Below are 15,056 nucleotides of genomic sequence, written 5' to 3' on the forward strand. Positions count from 1 at the left end.
CATTCACATTATTAGACACTGATGATAAAATTAGCATAAATCATAAAACACAGAATATTAAAACCATTCAATATTTTATTTTTATGAGCGAAATACATTTTACAAAGGTTTCTCCATTGTCTTTGGTCAAGACAGTAAGCTAACGTTAGCTATCTAAGTTGTCTGACCAGATACTCATTGATTCCATTTCTTGCTGGATAAGTGTTACAACCTGGTGTTCTCTGCAAAATGTTAAGAAAAACAAACATGCATCGTGGGTTGTTTGTCCAAAAATAATGCCTAAGTGAATATTGCTCAGAAGAAGCCTATCAGGGTGGTAAATTAGCACCAGCCACAAGCGGGTACTTTTTCAGAGTGGCGGGTAACTTGTATACAAGCAACAGTGGCGGGTGGATTGTACATACAGTGGGGGGAAAAAAAGTATTTAGTCAGTCACCAATTGTGCAAGTTCTCCCACTTAAAAAGATGAGGCCTGTAATTTTCATCATAGGTACACTTCAACTATGAGAGACAAAATTAGAAAAAAAGAAAATGAAATATTTAATGAATTTATTGGTAGATTCCTCGGTAAAATAAGTATTTGGTCACCTACAAACAAGCAAGATTTCTAGCTCTCACAGACCTGTAACTTATTCTTTAAGAGGTTCCTTTGTCCTCCACTCGTTACCTCTATTAATGGCACCTGTTTGAACTTATCAGTATACCTGCCTACAACCTCAAACAGTCACACTCCAAACTCCACTATGGCCAAGACCAAAGAGCTGTCAAAAGACACCAGAAACAAAATTGTAGACCTGCACCAGGCTGGGAAGACTGAATATGCAATAGGTAAGCAGCTTGGTGTGAAGAAATCAACTGTGGGAGCAATTATAAGAAAATGGAAGACATACAAGACCACTGATAATCTCCCTCGATCCGGGGCTCCACGCAAGATCTCACCCCATGGGGTCAAAATTATCACAAGAACGGTGAGCAAAAATCCCAGAACCACAGGGGGGGGACCTAGTGAATGACCTGCAGAGAGTTGGGACCAAAGTAACAAAGGCTACCATCAAATCCCGCAAAGCCAGACGTGTCCCCTGCTTAAGCCAATACATGTCCAGGCCCGTCTGAGGTCCAGAAGAGGACTGGGAGAATGTCATATGGTCAGATGAAACCAAAATAGAACTTTTTGGTAAAAACTCAACTTGTCGTGTTTGGAGGAGAGAGAATGTTGAGTTGCATCCAAAGAACACCATTCCTACTGTGACACGTGGGGGTGGAAACATCATGCTTTGGGGCTGTATTTCTGCAAAGTGACCAGGACGACTGATCCGTGTAAAGGAAAGAATGAATGGGGCCATGTATTGTGAGATTTTGAGTGAAAACCTCCTTCCATCAGCAAGAGCATTGAAGATGAAACGTGGCTGGGTCTTCATATTAATCCCAAACACACCGCCCGGGCAACGAAGGAGTGGCTTCGTAAGAAGCATTTCAAGGTCCTGGAGTGGCCTAGCCAGTCACCAGATCTCAACCCCATAGAAAATCTTTGGAGGGAGTTGAAAGTCCGTGTTGCCCAGCGACAGCCCCAAAACATCACTGCTCTAGAGGAGATCTGCATGGAGGAATGGGCCAAAATACCAGCAAAAGTGTGTGAAAACCTTGTGAAGACTTACAGAAAACGTTTGACCTCTGTCATTGCCAACGAAGGGTATATTACAAAGTATTGAGATTAACTTTTGTTATTGACCAAATACTTATTTTCCACCATAATTTACCAATAAATTCATTAAAAATCCTAAAATGTGAATTTCTGGATTTCTTTTACTAATTTTGTCTCTCATAGTTGAAGTGTACCTATGATGAAAATTACAGGCCTCATCTTTTTAAGTGGGTGAACTTGCACAATTGGTGTCTGACTAAATACATTTTTGCCCCACTGTATATATCTTGAATTTTTTGTTACTACTTAAAATATTACTAGGACAGTTTTTGATGAAAAAATGCTGCTGCTAAGTAACAATGATGCACTTAGTTAATGGTTGAAACTTGGCGACATATCCCCGGAGTTAAAAGGTCTGCTGTCGGATCAGCACCAGTAGATAAGGTGAATGTATACACGGTTGATGGAAAAGAGAAGAAAAAGAAAAAGGTACTTCGAGTGGCACCTCAACAACCGGGGGGAAATGAGGGAATGGTTAGCTTCTGTCCACGAAGGGCAGTCCATGCACTGTTCTTATTGCCGTGCTTAAACGTCGTCAGAAAATTCTAAAACCCTGTTTGTTAGAGGACCAAACCACCTTCAATTAGAAGGAATAAAAGAACACTAGTCATACCAAGTCCCATTCCAAGTACACTGCCACACAGCTAGCAAAGACGGGACCCCAGAAGCGGATTGTGGCAACAAAGGCCATCTGATCTATTCAATCAGCCCAGTTGGACAGAAGGAGAATTCTCTTCAGAAACATCCATCCCATCGGCAAGAAGGGAAGACCTTTTCGGGACTACGTTTGGATGTTCAAGAAAATGAATAACAAACTTGAATTTGTGTTTTGTGATGCTAGATAACTAGATTTAGCAGCCACAAGGAAATAGTGCAGTATAACTCATATTGTTAAATGGATAAGGCGAGTTACATATTTGTAATGCTAGGTCAGTGTTATCAAATTCACAGTTCTCATTCTAATTACTTTTGATCCTGAGTAAGCCAGACAGTGGTGGCATCAGGCCAGTGTCAGAGCCATGAGACCGGATTTTACGGAAAGAGGAGCCAGGAAGAGAACGACCAAACTTGAAGATGAGAAGGAGACGTCTGAAGAGGAAGACGATGACTCTGAAGACTAAAGTGAGACTTTCATGCTATGTTTCTGAGAGATGAGTCAAGAAAATTAATTTCAGCTTGTAGGCCTTCAATTACTGTAGAATATAACCAAACTGGACTGGCACAATTTGACCATCTGAGAAATCCATGGTCTCATAGGCTTGTTTTCACATGTCACTTTAGTTATTTGCCTATATTAATAATACAATGAAAGTATTGAAGCAATTCAAAATATGCTAGTGAACTCTCCGTCATATAATTTTTATTGAGGAAAAGATTGGCTGGTAAAGAAATATAATTGGCTGGTGAAATCTAGCATACTGTGGCTGGTAGGCAAAAAAGTAAATTTCCCACACTGAAGCCTATTGTCTTTAAGCTAGATTTAGCCTTGCGCAAACTGGCCAAATGGGGCACAACTGTGAGCTACATATAAACATTTATTATTGATTGGAAGCAGACATGCTGCACATAACATTTTTACTTACTCAAACATGTTCCGAGGGCAGAAAGAAACTCATTGGTTCAGGCAAACATCCAATTGAAATGAAGAGGAGTCAGTGCTCATGAAAATTTTAAGCTGGATCAAAAACGCAAGTGAATGTTATCTTGACCAAACATTCAACACTGAATTTTAGCATAATCAAGTTATTTAGCACATAATTCATTATAACATAAAAGGCAAAGAAACTCTTTCACAGATGTTAGGAGAATTGCAAGCTTCTTGATATAATTTGAAGTGTTCATGAGCACTGGCTCCTCACCATTTCAATTGGATGTTTGCCTGTACCAATCACACTTGAATGTAGTAAAACTGGTATGTGTGACATGCACACACAACTTCAGCAGAATGTAGCTGTAGTTAGTTTTCTAGCCTACTCAGAGAGAATCACAGTGTACAGTGATTTCATACAAATATGCCCCCCCCAGATGCAGATGCTTAAAGGGCCCCAGACTAACAGTCTACTTAGTTTTTCAGTTGGTGGCACCAGTACATGTTGGTCGCAACCTAAAAATAATCTATAGCCTATATATTTGAGTAAAACATTTAATTCATTTGTTTATTGTTTCTTAAATACAAATTCAGTAATTTCATTCAATGTTTTGATTAGATTCCTGTGCTTCACATCTCAGATTAGGCTACTAGCATTGGGTCATAGGTCACAACTAAAAACAGGTGCCAATGCTAGTCCCTAAATCATAGATACCAAAGACAGTAGTAGGGGGGAGTGGCAATTACTATATAATTGCCTGATCGTGATTATTTGAGGCCAGGGGTGCAGCAGAGAGTTTGACAGCTCTACAGATTTATAGGCCCAGGTGATTCACTGATAGTAATTAGCCTCTTCATTTCAGTACACACCGCTCAAAAAATTTATGGAACAGAATCATTGCAGTTTTACACCAAGTCAATTAAACTTCAGGGATACCAATCTCTCCAGTTAGTAAGCATAAGTGATTCAATGTCACCTGTTTTGGTGCAAATTAAAGTGACAACAGGTGCACGGGAGAGGCAACAGCAAGACAATCCCCAAAAAGGGAATTGTTTTACAGGTGATGGCCACAGACAATTGCTCCCTCCTTTTCCTTCCTGACTGATTCTTCTCTGGTTTTGCTACCTTGTCCCTACTGGTAACATGAGGCAGTACCTGCAGCCCATTCAGGTTGCACAGGTAGTCCAGCTCCTCCAGGATAGCAGATCCATACGTGCCGTCGCAAGGTTTGCTGTGTCAACAAGTACAGTCTCAATAGCATGTAGGAGATACCAAAAGGGCCATTACACAAGAAGAGCTGGACAGGGCCGTAGAAGAGCATCAACTCAGCAGTAGGACCTGTACCTGCTCCTTTGTGCAAGGAGGAACAGGAGGAGCGCTGCCAGAGCCCTACAAAATGACCAACAGCGGACGATTGTTGTGCATGTTTCTGACCAAACTGTCAGAATGAGGGCGAAACATCCATGCAGCTTGATTGGTATTCGCCAGAGAACACCAGAATTGACACCCTGTTCTCTTCATAGATGAGAGCGGGTTCACACTGAGCATGTGACAGACGTGGAAGAGCCTGGAGACGCAGTGGTAAACGTTATGCTGCCTGTGACATCATCCAACATGACTGGTTTGGCGGTGGGACAGTAATAATCTTGGGAGGCATATCTTTGGAGTGTCACACAGACCTCCATGTGCTAACCAACGGTATCCTGACTACTGTTAGGTACAGGGTTGAAATCCTCAGACCTTATGCTGGTGCAGTGGACCCCGGGTTCCTCCTGGTTCAGGACAATGCCCGGCCTCATGTGGCCAGAGTGTGTAGGCAGTTCCTGGATGACGAAGGCATTGACTGTCCCTCACATTCCCCAGACCTGAATCCAATTGAGAACCTCAGGGACGTTATGCCTCAGTGCATCCAATGCCGTAAATAACACAGATCTGAAGAACCATCTCCGGATCCACCATGTGTATTATTACAATATTATTAGGCCAACACTAGAATAGTGTCATAAAATAAACAATAGACAATTAAATCGTTAATCACAATTATCTGCGTGACAATTACTCGTCAACTAAAATGTCAATCGTGTCAGCCCTACAAACAAGACTTTAAACCAAATGCCTCATAGGTTATTTGACAGTAATAAATGTAATTCATTTTCTTACCGAAAGGTTTGGAGACACTGTGCAAAATGTTATAATAAATATGCATATGACAATAACCAAAACTATTTGACAAAGGTACGAACAATAGATTCTTTTTAAACCATAAGTTAGGTAAGAAATAAAAAAAAGACTTTAATTACAGCAAGAAAATAAAACTCATCAATGGATAGAAAAAATCAATGGATAGAATGTTTTACAGAACAAAAAAATTCAATATCAGCGATGACGTTTTCAAATGTCGACATAAGCTGGAGTTCTGCGCTTATAATAATGAATAATAATTTAGCACAATATGTACTCTGCACTAATAATAATCAATAATAATTCATTCTCTGCTATAGCGGCGCTCTTTTATACTGTGCAACATGTGCATGCACCTCTGTATATAGACAGCTACTTCTCCCAAAAGTGAGCGTTGTTTAACACTAGAACCGCCAAATACCTACGCCAATTGGCATTTGAGTTTGTAAATGAAAACTGCCATTTTGAAAGGTACACCCTCCTCCTTCCATGAGTTTTCCTAAATAGGCGTATATTACATAGTTCCGTTGACAGAATTCTAAACTCACAAACTCAGACTATTTACCTGACGTAATCCGTCAAAAGCACACGCCACTTAGTGTGTCACCTATGGAAAAACCTTATACAGTGGGGAGAACAAATATTTGATACACTGCCGATTTTGCAGGTTTTCCTACTTGCAAAGCATGTAGAGGTCTGTAATTTTCATCATAGGTACACTTCAACTGTGAGAGACGGACTCTAAAACAAAAAATGATTTTTAAATTATTAATTAGCATTTTATTGCATGACATAAGTATTTGATCACCTACCAACCAGTAAGAATTCTGGCTCTCACAGACCTGTTAGTTATTCTTTAAGAAGCCCTCCTGTTCTCCACTCATTACCTGTATTAACTGCACCTGTTTGAACTCGTTACCTGTATAAAAGACACCTGTCCAAACACTCAAACAGACTCCAACCTCTCCACAATGGCCAAGACCAGAGAGCTGTGTAAGGACATCAGGGATAAAATTGTAGACCTGCATAAGGCTGGGATGGGCTACAGGGCAATAGGCAAGCAGCTTGGTGAGAAGGCAACAACTGTTGGCGCAATTATTAGAAAATGGAAGAAGTTCAAGATGACGGTCAATCTCCTTCGGCCTGGGGCTCCATGCAAGATCTCACCTCGTGGGGCATCAATGATCATGAGGAAGGTGAGGGATCAGCCCAGAACTACACACCAGGACCTGGTCAATGACCTGAAGAGAGCTGGGACCAGTCTCAAAGAAAACCATTAGTAACACACTACGCCGTCATGGATTAAAATCCTGCAGCTCACGCAAGGTCCCCCTGCTCAAGCCAGCGCATGTCCAGGCCCGTCTGAAGTTTGCCAATGACCATCTGGATGATCCAGAGGAGGAATGGGAGAAGGTCATGTGGTCTGCTGAGACAAAAATAGAGCTTTTTGGTCTGAACTCCCCTCGCCGTGTTTGGAGGAAGAAGGATGAGTACAACCCCAAGAACACCATTGAAGATGGGCCGTGGCTGGGTCTTCCAGCATGACAACGACCCGAAACACACAGCCATGGCAACTAAGGAGTGGCTCCGTAAGAAGCAAGTCAAGGTCCTGGAGTGGCCTAGCTAGTCTCCAGACCTGAACCCAATAGAAAATATTTGGAGGGAGCTGAAAGTCTGTATTGCCCAGCGACAGCCCCAAAACCTGAAGGATCTGGAGAAGGTCTGTAAGGAGGTGTGGGCCAAAATCCCTGCTGCAGTGTGGGCAAACCTGGTCAAAAGCTATAGGAGACGTATGACCTCTGTAATTGCAAACAAAGGTTTCTGTACCAAATATTAAGTTCTGCTTTTCTGATGTATCAAATACTTATGTCATGCAATAAAATGCAAATTCATTACTTAAAAATCATACAATGAGATTTTCTGGATTTTTGTTTTAGATTCCGTCACTCACAGTTGAAGAGTACCTATGATAAAAATTACAGACCTCTACATGCTTTATAAGTGAGAAAACCTGCAAAATTGGCAGTGTATCAAATACTTGTTCTCCCCACTGTAGGTTATCTAGGAGACTAGAGCTATGCATTGTAGTTGAAATCAGCTTGATAGTCCCACTAGAACCTGTGAGAGAGACCTGCAAAAACACGTCGTTCGCATAGCCTATTCATTTGGAGTAATGGAGAAACGCACTCCTCTCTGTTTGTCGATAACTTATTCATGCCGCCTTTAGACAATTCATGTCACCTATTGATTGGCTGTGTGTAATTTTAATTTTGTACATTTGTAGGGCCTAATAAACAAATGAAAATAAAATAGCCTGTGTTTTTAGAAATGTTCTTTCTTTGTATTCTTATTCAATTCATATGCTAATGACGCCAAATGGCGTTTGGCTCTGACATTTGGCGTACTGGGGGTCTTAAATGCCTGGCAGTTCTAGCGTTAAAAAGTGGGATTTTCCACAAATACTAAGACAAAACAGAGATTCTCTACACGTCTCTCATCCGGCACACTGGTCAAGGGAAAAAGAAGCAAGCATATCTGTATAAATTAAGCAATTTTTTTGGTATTACTCAGTAATAATAACACATTGAGAATATTAATTTGTTCAGATACTACTAATAACGCAGTACATTTTGAGAACGCAATCAAGTAGTGTTACTTGCCTTGCTTAAGGGCAGAACAGATTTTTCAACATGCCTGCTCGAGTTTCAATTCAGCTTGGATGGACTGTCTTGCGCCTTGGTGTTTTAAGTGAGACAAGCTAGTGTGCACAGAACCACAGAAATAAGTATAAATAAAACATATGCCCCTAATATCTTCAACAACGACATAATGGGTGGACTGACAACCATTAAGAGTGTACCCATAGCAAAGAAGGAAGTAAAAGCAAGAAGAGTACCCAACAATCTGTGCTCCAATTTGTTGACTCACTGACATTACAACAATTCCATTAGCCACATGTTGGCATTGTTTGAAATATTAAAATACCAATACCAGGCAGTCAAATCAACGGCCAGGGTTATAGGTTCCTGTAGCTTTCATTTTATATCTATGCACAGAACAGCTATAAGCAAGCAGGGAACATCAAGAGAGAAGTCTAAACACTGGTGCTGGTATCTGGCTAACGTTGTTATCTCCTGTTGATAGGAAAGGAGGAACCAAGCCTCTGTAATGATGAGTGAGTCATCGGAGGAGCAGACAGAAACTGTAATGTTAAACAATGACAGCGTTTTGTTACATGCTGTGACACACATAGCCTATATGTTTGTTTCCCCCTGTGTCACACTGGGAGTTTGGAATGCTTATGGTGAGGATGTGGAGGGGTCCATGAGAGGAAAGAAGGCGGCTCTTTAGCGTTTGATCAGCTTCACTGGAGGTGTACAAAAATCATACAAATAAAACTGTTTTAAAAATAGAAAGGTGAATCAGAAAACGCAGGCAAAGTCTGTATGTGGGGAGTTAAGAGTCCAAAAATAGTCACTGACTAGACGAAAGCGATCTGATCAAACGAGACAAAGGTTTCAGTTTTCCTCAGATTTTACCTTCCTGAAATCGGTTCCAGGGCTTGGCTATTCACAAAATTCTATACAGACATGCCAAATATCCACCTAAGAAGCCTTTGTCATTCAGTTTATCAGAGGAGCAGCAACCTTGGTACCACCCTGTCCCTCAATCCAAAAACTACTGTTACTCACCACCAGCGACTGCTCCAGGGCGGCGTGGCGGTCCTCCTTCTCCACTGTGCGCCGGCAGTCTGGGCACACCCACAGTGGGAGCTGCAGGGCACTTGAGGCCTTGGGCAGCTGCGCTGTACCATTTTGCCCTGCCCCGGGGAGCCCCGTTTCAGGGGGGAGGGCACTGTCCGGTTTACGTTCACTTCGGCAGAGGAGGCAGCGGTCACCGGTGGTGGAGTACGGTGCTCTCTGGCTCAGGCCAAATGTGAAAGGGGTCTGGTAGTTAAAGACAGGGATGGTTGTCAGTTAGATGAGTGCTTTACCATACTACTGCTGTGGCAGTAGGTGGTACAGTGGTCTAATTCGTTGTCTCTGGTGAACATGTACTGTTGCAAAAGTGGTCCACTGCATTCAGCAGAAAACAATCTACCTCCACTGTCACTATCCATTAGAGCATAAAAATGAACTGAAATCAATCTTAAAAGGGAATATAATAGTCCTTAAATAAATTGAAACTTTTTTTAACGGGATTGGTAGAAGACATACTAGTCACACCGTGCATAAGGCCTCAAACATTGTATAAACATTTCATACGTTGTGCTTACTGAACGCCAGCCCTGGGCTTTTTCAGCAGACAAGCTGTTAGGATGATGCTCTTAAAGGCTGAGTTGGGACGTTAAAAAAAACAATAAAAAAAATAATATTAAAAAATATGTCAAACTCATCTTTTCCGATTTGAAATCAGACAACGGGTGTGACTTAGTGGTTCATATGACGTTGATAATTACATCAAACGCCAGAAAACGCTACACTATCCATAGAAGGGGCTTGCAGACTGCCACCCATTCACTCCTTCAGTATTAGTATACATCATATACACAGGATTATGGCAGGCATATAGCTTGGTAAGAACTGGCAATTCTGTTGCCAACTAGCAAAAAAATTTTTTTGTGCATTAAATAAAAAGGTATACCAGTAAATTGTACAGTTTTAAGCTGTCATTATTGCATTTATTTGGCCCAAAGTCTGCCTTTAACGTATCCATGTTACAGTATAACAAGTAAAGTACCTGCAGAGACAGAGAGCCATGCATTACCTGAAGGACTCCAGAGAAGTCAGAATTCACCGGCCCCTCCGAAAACTGTGGTGTAACGCTACTGTTCATAGGGACCTGCAGGGCACAAAGGGGCCGACATGAACTAACACCACCTGCGGCCCCCTTTATTAGCACTGATACTAACCATCAATTACAAGGCTATCTGAAGCATGTTAGTGCATGGCCTGGATGCGGGCTCCCTGGCCACACACAACGGTTTGTCTCTATTCTGTAATTCTGTACAATGGAATAGAAATAAAACACACAAATTGATACCGTGGGTTGAAATGTTGAAGGAAACATGCAGAAATAGTGTTTCATTTTAATGTTTGGCCTAGCAGTATATTGAAACAGTCATTGAGTTTACGTGCCATTTGAATGCTTAACCACTGTTTAGTACACAAGTACAGTTAGTAACCAATTGGAGTTAAGAAATCAAAGACTGAGTCTAGGCCTGCACTACGCAAAGATGAGCTTAGAGTTACGCCTGTCTACGCAAAAACATAAAGACACAAAACACATTTCATTTCGGAACCATCAAGAAGTAATCAAAATATCCTGTTAAGGTCAACTAAAAGCTAGTATGAAGAAATGATAGGCCCATAGCATCTTGAATTTGAACAATATATACGTCACACTTATATATATATATATATATATACACATATATACACACACACACACATATATATATACACACACACACACACACACACACACACACACACACACACTCACCTAAAGGATTATTAGGAACACCATACTAATACTGTGTTTGACCCCCTTTCGCCTTCAGAACTGCCTTAATTCTACGTGGCATTGATTCAACAAGGTGCTGAAAGCATTCTTTAGAAATGTTGGCCCATATTGATAGGATAGCATCTTGCAGTTGATGGAGATTTGAGGGATGCACATCCAGGGCACAAAGCACCCGTTCCACCACATCCCAAAGATACTCTATTGGGTTGAGATCTGGTGACTGTGGGGGCCATTTCAGTACAGTGAACTCATTGTCATGTTCAAGAAACCAATTTGAAATTATTCAAGCTTTGTGACATGGTGAATTATCCTGCTGGAAGTAGCCATCAGAGGATGGGTACATGGTGGTCATAAAGGGATGGACATGGTCAGAAACAATGCTCAGGTAGGCTGTGGCATTTAAACGATGCCCAATTGGCACTAAGGGGCCTAAAGTGTGCCAAGAAAACATCCCCCACACCATTACACCACCACCACCAGCCTGCACAGTGGTAACAAGGCATGATGGATGCATGTTCTCATTCTGTTTATGCCAAATTCTGACACTACCATCTGAATGTCTCAACAGAAATCGAGACTCATCAGGCCAGGCAACATTCTTCCAGTCTTCAACTGTCCTATTTTGGTGAGCTTGTGCAAATTGTTGCCTCTTTTTCCTATTTGTAGCGGAGATGAGTGGTACCCGGTGGGGTCTTCTGCTGGGGTAGCCCATCCGCCTCAAGGTTGTGCGTGTTGTGGCTTCACAAATTCTTTGCTGCATACCTCGGTTGTAACGAGTGGTTATTTCGGTCAAAGTTGCTCTTCTATCAGCTTGAATCATTCGGCCCATTCTCCTCTGACCTCTAGCATCAACAAGGCATTTTCGCCCACAGGACTGCCACATACTGGATGTTTTTCCCTTTTCACACCATTCTTTGTAAACCCTAGAAATGGTTGTGCGTGAAAATCCCAGTAACTGAGCAGATCGTGAAATACTCAGACCGGCCCGTCTGGCACCAACAACGATGCCACGATCAAAATTGCTTAAATCACCTTTCTTTCCCATTCTGACATGCAGTTTGGAGTTCAGGAGATTGTCTTGACCAGGACCACACCCCTAAATGCATTGAAGCAACTGCCATGTGATCGGTTGATTAGATGATTGCATTAATGAGAAACTGAACAGGTGTTCCTAAATCCTTTAGTTGAGTTTGTGTATATAAGCATGACAGATCAAACATCCTCACCTAGGAAACATCATTGCTGGAAATTAGGTGTTAATAAGCCAAGCTCACATGGAGCTTTCAAAAACTAAAAGCTGAACTAGTCTCTCACTTATCACTATGGATAAGTGGACCATAGCAGTGAGTCAGAATCAGGATCTATGAGCCCCCAAAAGCATATAAGGGAGAGAGAACCAATAGAGACGCACACCATGTCTCATAAAAGTCAAATTTCAGCCTGCAAGACCCTATGTTAGTCTCAACTTCCCCATGACAGGTAGCAGATGCTAAATTGGTAAACTCCAAAGGCCTTTTGAATATACATGGGGAAATTGTCTGGAATATTACATAGGCTATCCATGCTAACTTAACTCAATCCTTGAATAAGTGAATGCCATACAATGGGTTGCATTTTATTCAAATTGAACCCTCCTTAGATTGGCATAGCCTGTGACTAGATATGCAAGTTATTTATTAGTCTGACTTTTACAGGATTATTGTCACATCATATGAGGTCCTTTGCTTTAGGCCTAACAATTTTAGGTTAGTGTTAGAGGATGCGTCAAACACTTAATAAGCCTACAGTAGTTGTTGGTGATTTATGGATATTGTTTTACTGGCTAATGTTATGATATAGAGAACACTGACACGGCATAACCGAGGCAAGACAACATGAGTAAACGGATGACACTCAATATGCCATTTGACAGCCAAGTATGTCATGATGTAATGTTTATGTTAGCTACTCCATTCCAGGACTGTGGCTATTGTCTTGCAGTTGTTTTACACCTGATTCTTCGGTCTGTATACACTGTGGCTGATCTAACTAACTAGTGACCTAGCTAGGTAGCTATTAAATCAGCGGTTTGAGTTATAACACACTATACTTAGCAGGCTAATCCGATGGCACTGACAGTTGACTCTCAGTTATTATGTCTGACTTCCTGTTTGTACACAGCGCAGTGGACTGGTAAGCAATATACTCCTACTGAAATGTAGAACAAGAATATAATATCAGACAAGAAATTAAAGGCCAATTTGCTGCGCACTCCTAGCTATGGTAAATCAGGTAGTTTATTGCTAGTTAGCCTTCTAGCGCTATTTACCGCGTCAAGAGACCGTCAAGTCAAGAGACAGTCCAATTTATTACAGTGGCGATCAGTTTGGTCATAACAAGCTCCTTAAATTACGTGTTTACAATGCGGTCATGCGTTAGATAACTGACATTAGTTGGTTAGTGAGTTAGTTATAGTAGTTAGTTAGATGTTGACGTCAGGGTACCATATACAGGGTACTGACGTTAGCTAGCGAGCAAGCTAGCTAGCTAATGGAGTACAGTACTGTAGCTTATGTCAGGCCTCAAATGTCTGTCGTGTGTCGATGAAGATGTGTAATCGCAATCTCAAGCGCTTAACACGTCGGCTGTACATTCTCACCTCTCCGTTCAGGCCTGTGATGGAGCCCATGTTTCCATTACCAGAGTTCCCTGTTGTCAAAAAGCCCATGACAGTCGCGGGTGTTGCCGTTGTTTGAGGACTCAGGGCCGTGGCTGAAACCCCGGCCTTGCCACTGGTACTGCAGACAGTGCTACTGCAGCTACTGCTGCCACCGCCCCGCTTGTTCTTCCTGCGTTTAGCTCCTCGTTTAGCATCAGTTGGACTCATTTTCCACAAAAGTCAGAGACAACTTGCCGTCCAGTATAGGCAGGGTCTCAGGTGGAATGATTGGCTCAAATCCCTCTGATATAAATAAAATATATTTTAAAGACTTCCAGTATGACAGCCACCCAGTATCTTCAGTGCTAACAGACTTCAGATTCCAATATGGCCACTGGACAGAGTGCTCCAGCTTGCGTCGCAACAGTACGTACCACTCTCTCTATTTCTGGAATTATGGGAAATGATGTCTCTCTATTAGCATTGTATGTTGGGTTTTCTGACTGTATCTTCGAACGTGGGCAAAATACCTGTGAAAAATGCCCATTAATGTCCCATTCACGACCATTCGGAAATTTACAAAAATATGGTTCATAAAAATCTAAACAAAAAAGCTACATTCCTCAGATGCAGAAAGTAAGCAGCGTAGTGGATCAATTTCCGCAACAAGTGCATGTTCCCTTTTGGCTGAACACTTAAGTGCCTCTCACATGGAGATGTTTCATGCATTCTCATTAGTGATGAAACATACAACCACACAGAATAAGGCCAAGCAGGTGTGAAGCATCTGGGAACCCCACCGCCTGTGCTATGATTACCAAGCGAACACCTGCACTCACTGATTTCCCGCTTGCCACATGCACTTAAGTGGTCTAAGAACTGCTTTTGCTAGCATTTGCTAATAAATTAATTTCATCTGCAAGCTTTGCTTGCTGATTTATCATTTTGTGATACACCAACACCCGGGGTAGTGTTGTTGTCTGAGTTTGTGTTCTGCAGACCATCACTGTCTACAGACTGGGCTCTGAATGTATTTTTTTAAGTTGGTAAGTAGTCTGCCTTGTCCTTGCTCACGTGGGTTCTGCCTTGCCTTGTGTTGGGGTGGAGGCTTGGTTAGGTTTGGACCAGTCACCAGTGCAAGCTATTTTCATCTCCAGGATGGACAGGGTTTCTGTGGCTGTCTCTCTGTCACATTGGTAGGCTCAAGGGCACACTGTGGCCTGGTTGCCCTCCTAGTCCTAGTTTTGGCCGATTCTTGTGTCGGTGACTCTTTCAGTCCCATCCTATTCCTTCAACCTTTGTGGTGCCCCCCACCCCTCACCTTCTAATGTGGTGCCCCCCACCGCTCAGCATTCCCTCCCCTCTGTGGGTGGCTCCAACATGAGCCCTCATCGCCTCTCCTTAACTTAGTGGCCCCTCG

At 42.1% G+C, this 15,056-nt stretch overlaps 1 protein-coding gene across 2 annotated transcripts in view; it reads right to left on the reverse strand.

Annotated features, from left to right (window-relative positions):
• The window catches only part of fam193a (family with sequence similarity 193 member A), a 39,585-nt gene extending 25,551 nt beyond the window's left edge, over nucleotides 1-14,034 (reverse strand). For both annotated transcript variants that reach the window (XM_010899191.4, XM_010899190.4), the window contains exons 1-3: nucleotides 13,637-14,034; nucleotides 10,240-10,314; nucleotides 9,165-9,419 (exon numbers count right to left, since the gene is read on the reverse strand). In XM_010899191.4, coding sequence (XP_010897493.1) covers nucleotides 9,165-9,419; nucleotides 10,240-10,314; nucleotides 13,637-13,864 — 558 coding nt within the window. In that variant the 5' untranslated portion in view covers nucleotides 13,865-14,034. The remainder of the gene's footprint in view (nucleotides 1-9,164; nucleotides 9,420-10,239; nucleotides 10,315-13,636) is intronic.
• Nucleotides 14,035-15,056: the final 1,022 nt, after the last annotated feature.

This window comes from Esox lucius, chromosome 25 (assembly GCF_011004845.1).
Source record: "Esox lucius isolate fEsoLuc1 chromosome 25, fEsoLuc1.pri, whole genome shotgun sequence".
Classification (NCBI taxonomy): domain Eukaryota; kingdom Metazoa; phylum Chordata; class Actinopteri; order Esociformes; family Esocidae; genus Esox; species Esox lucius.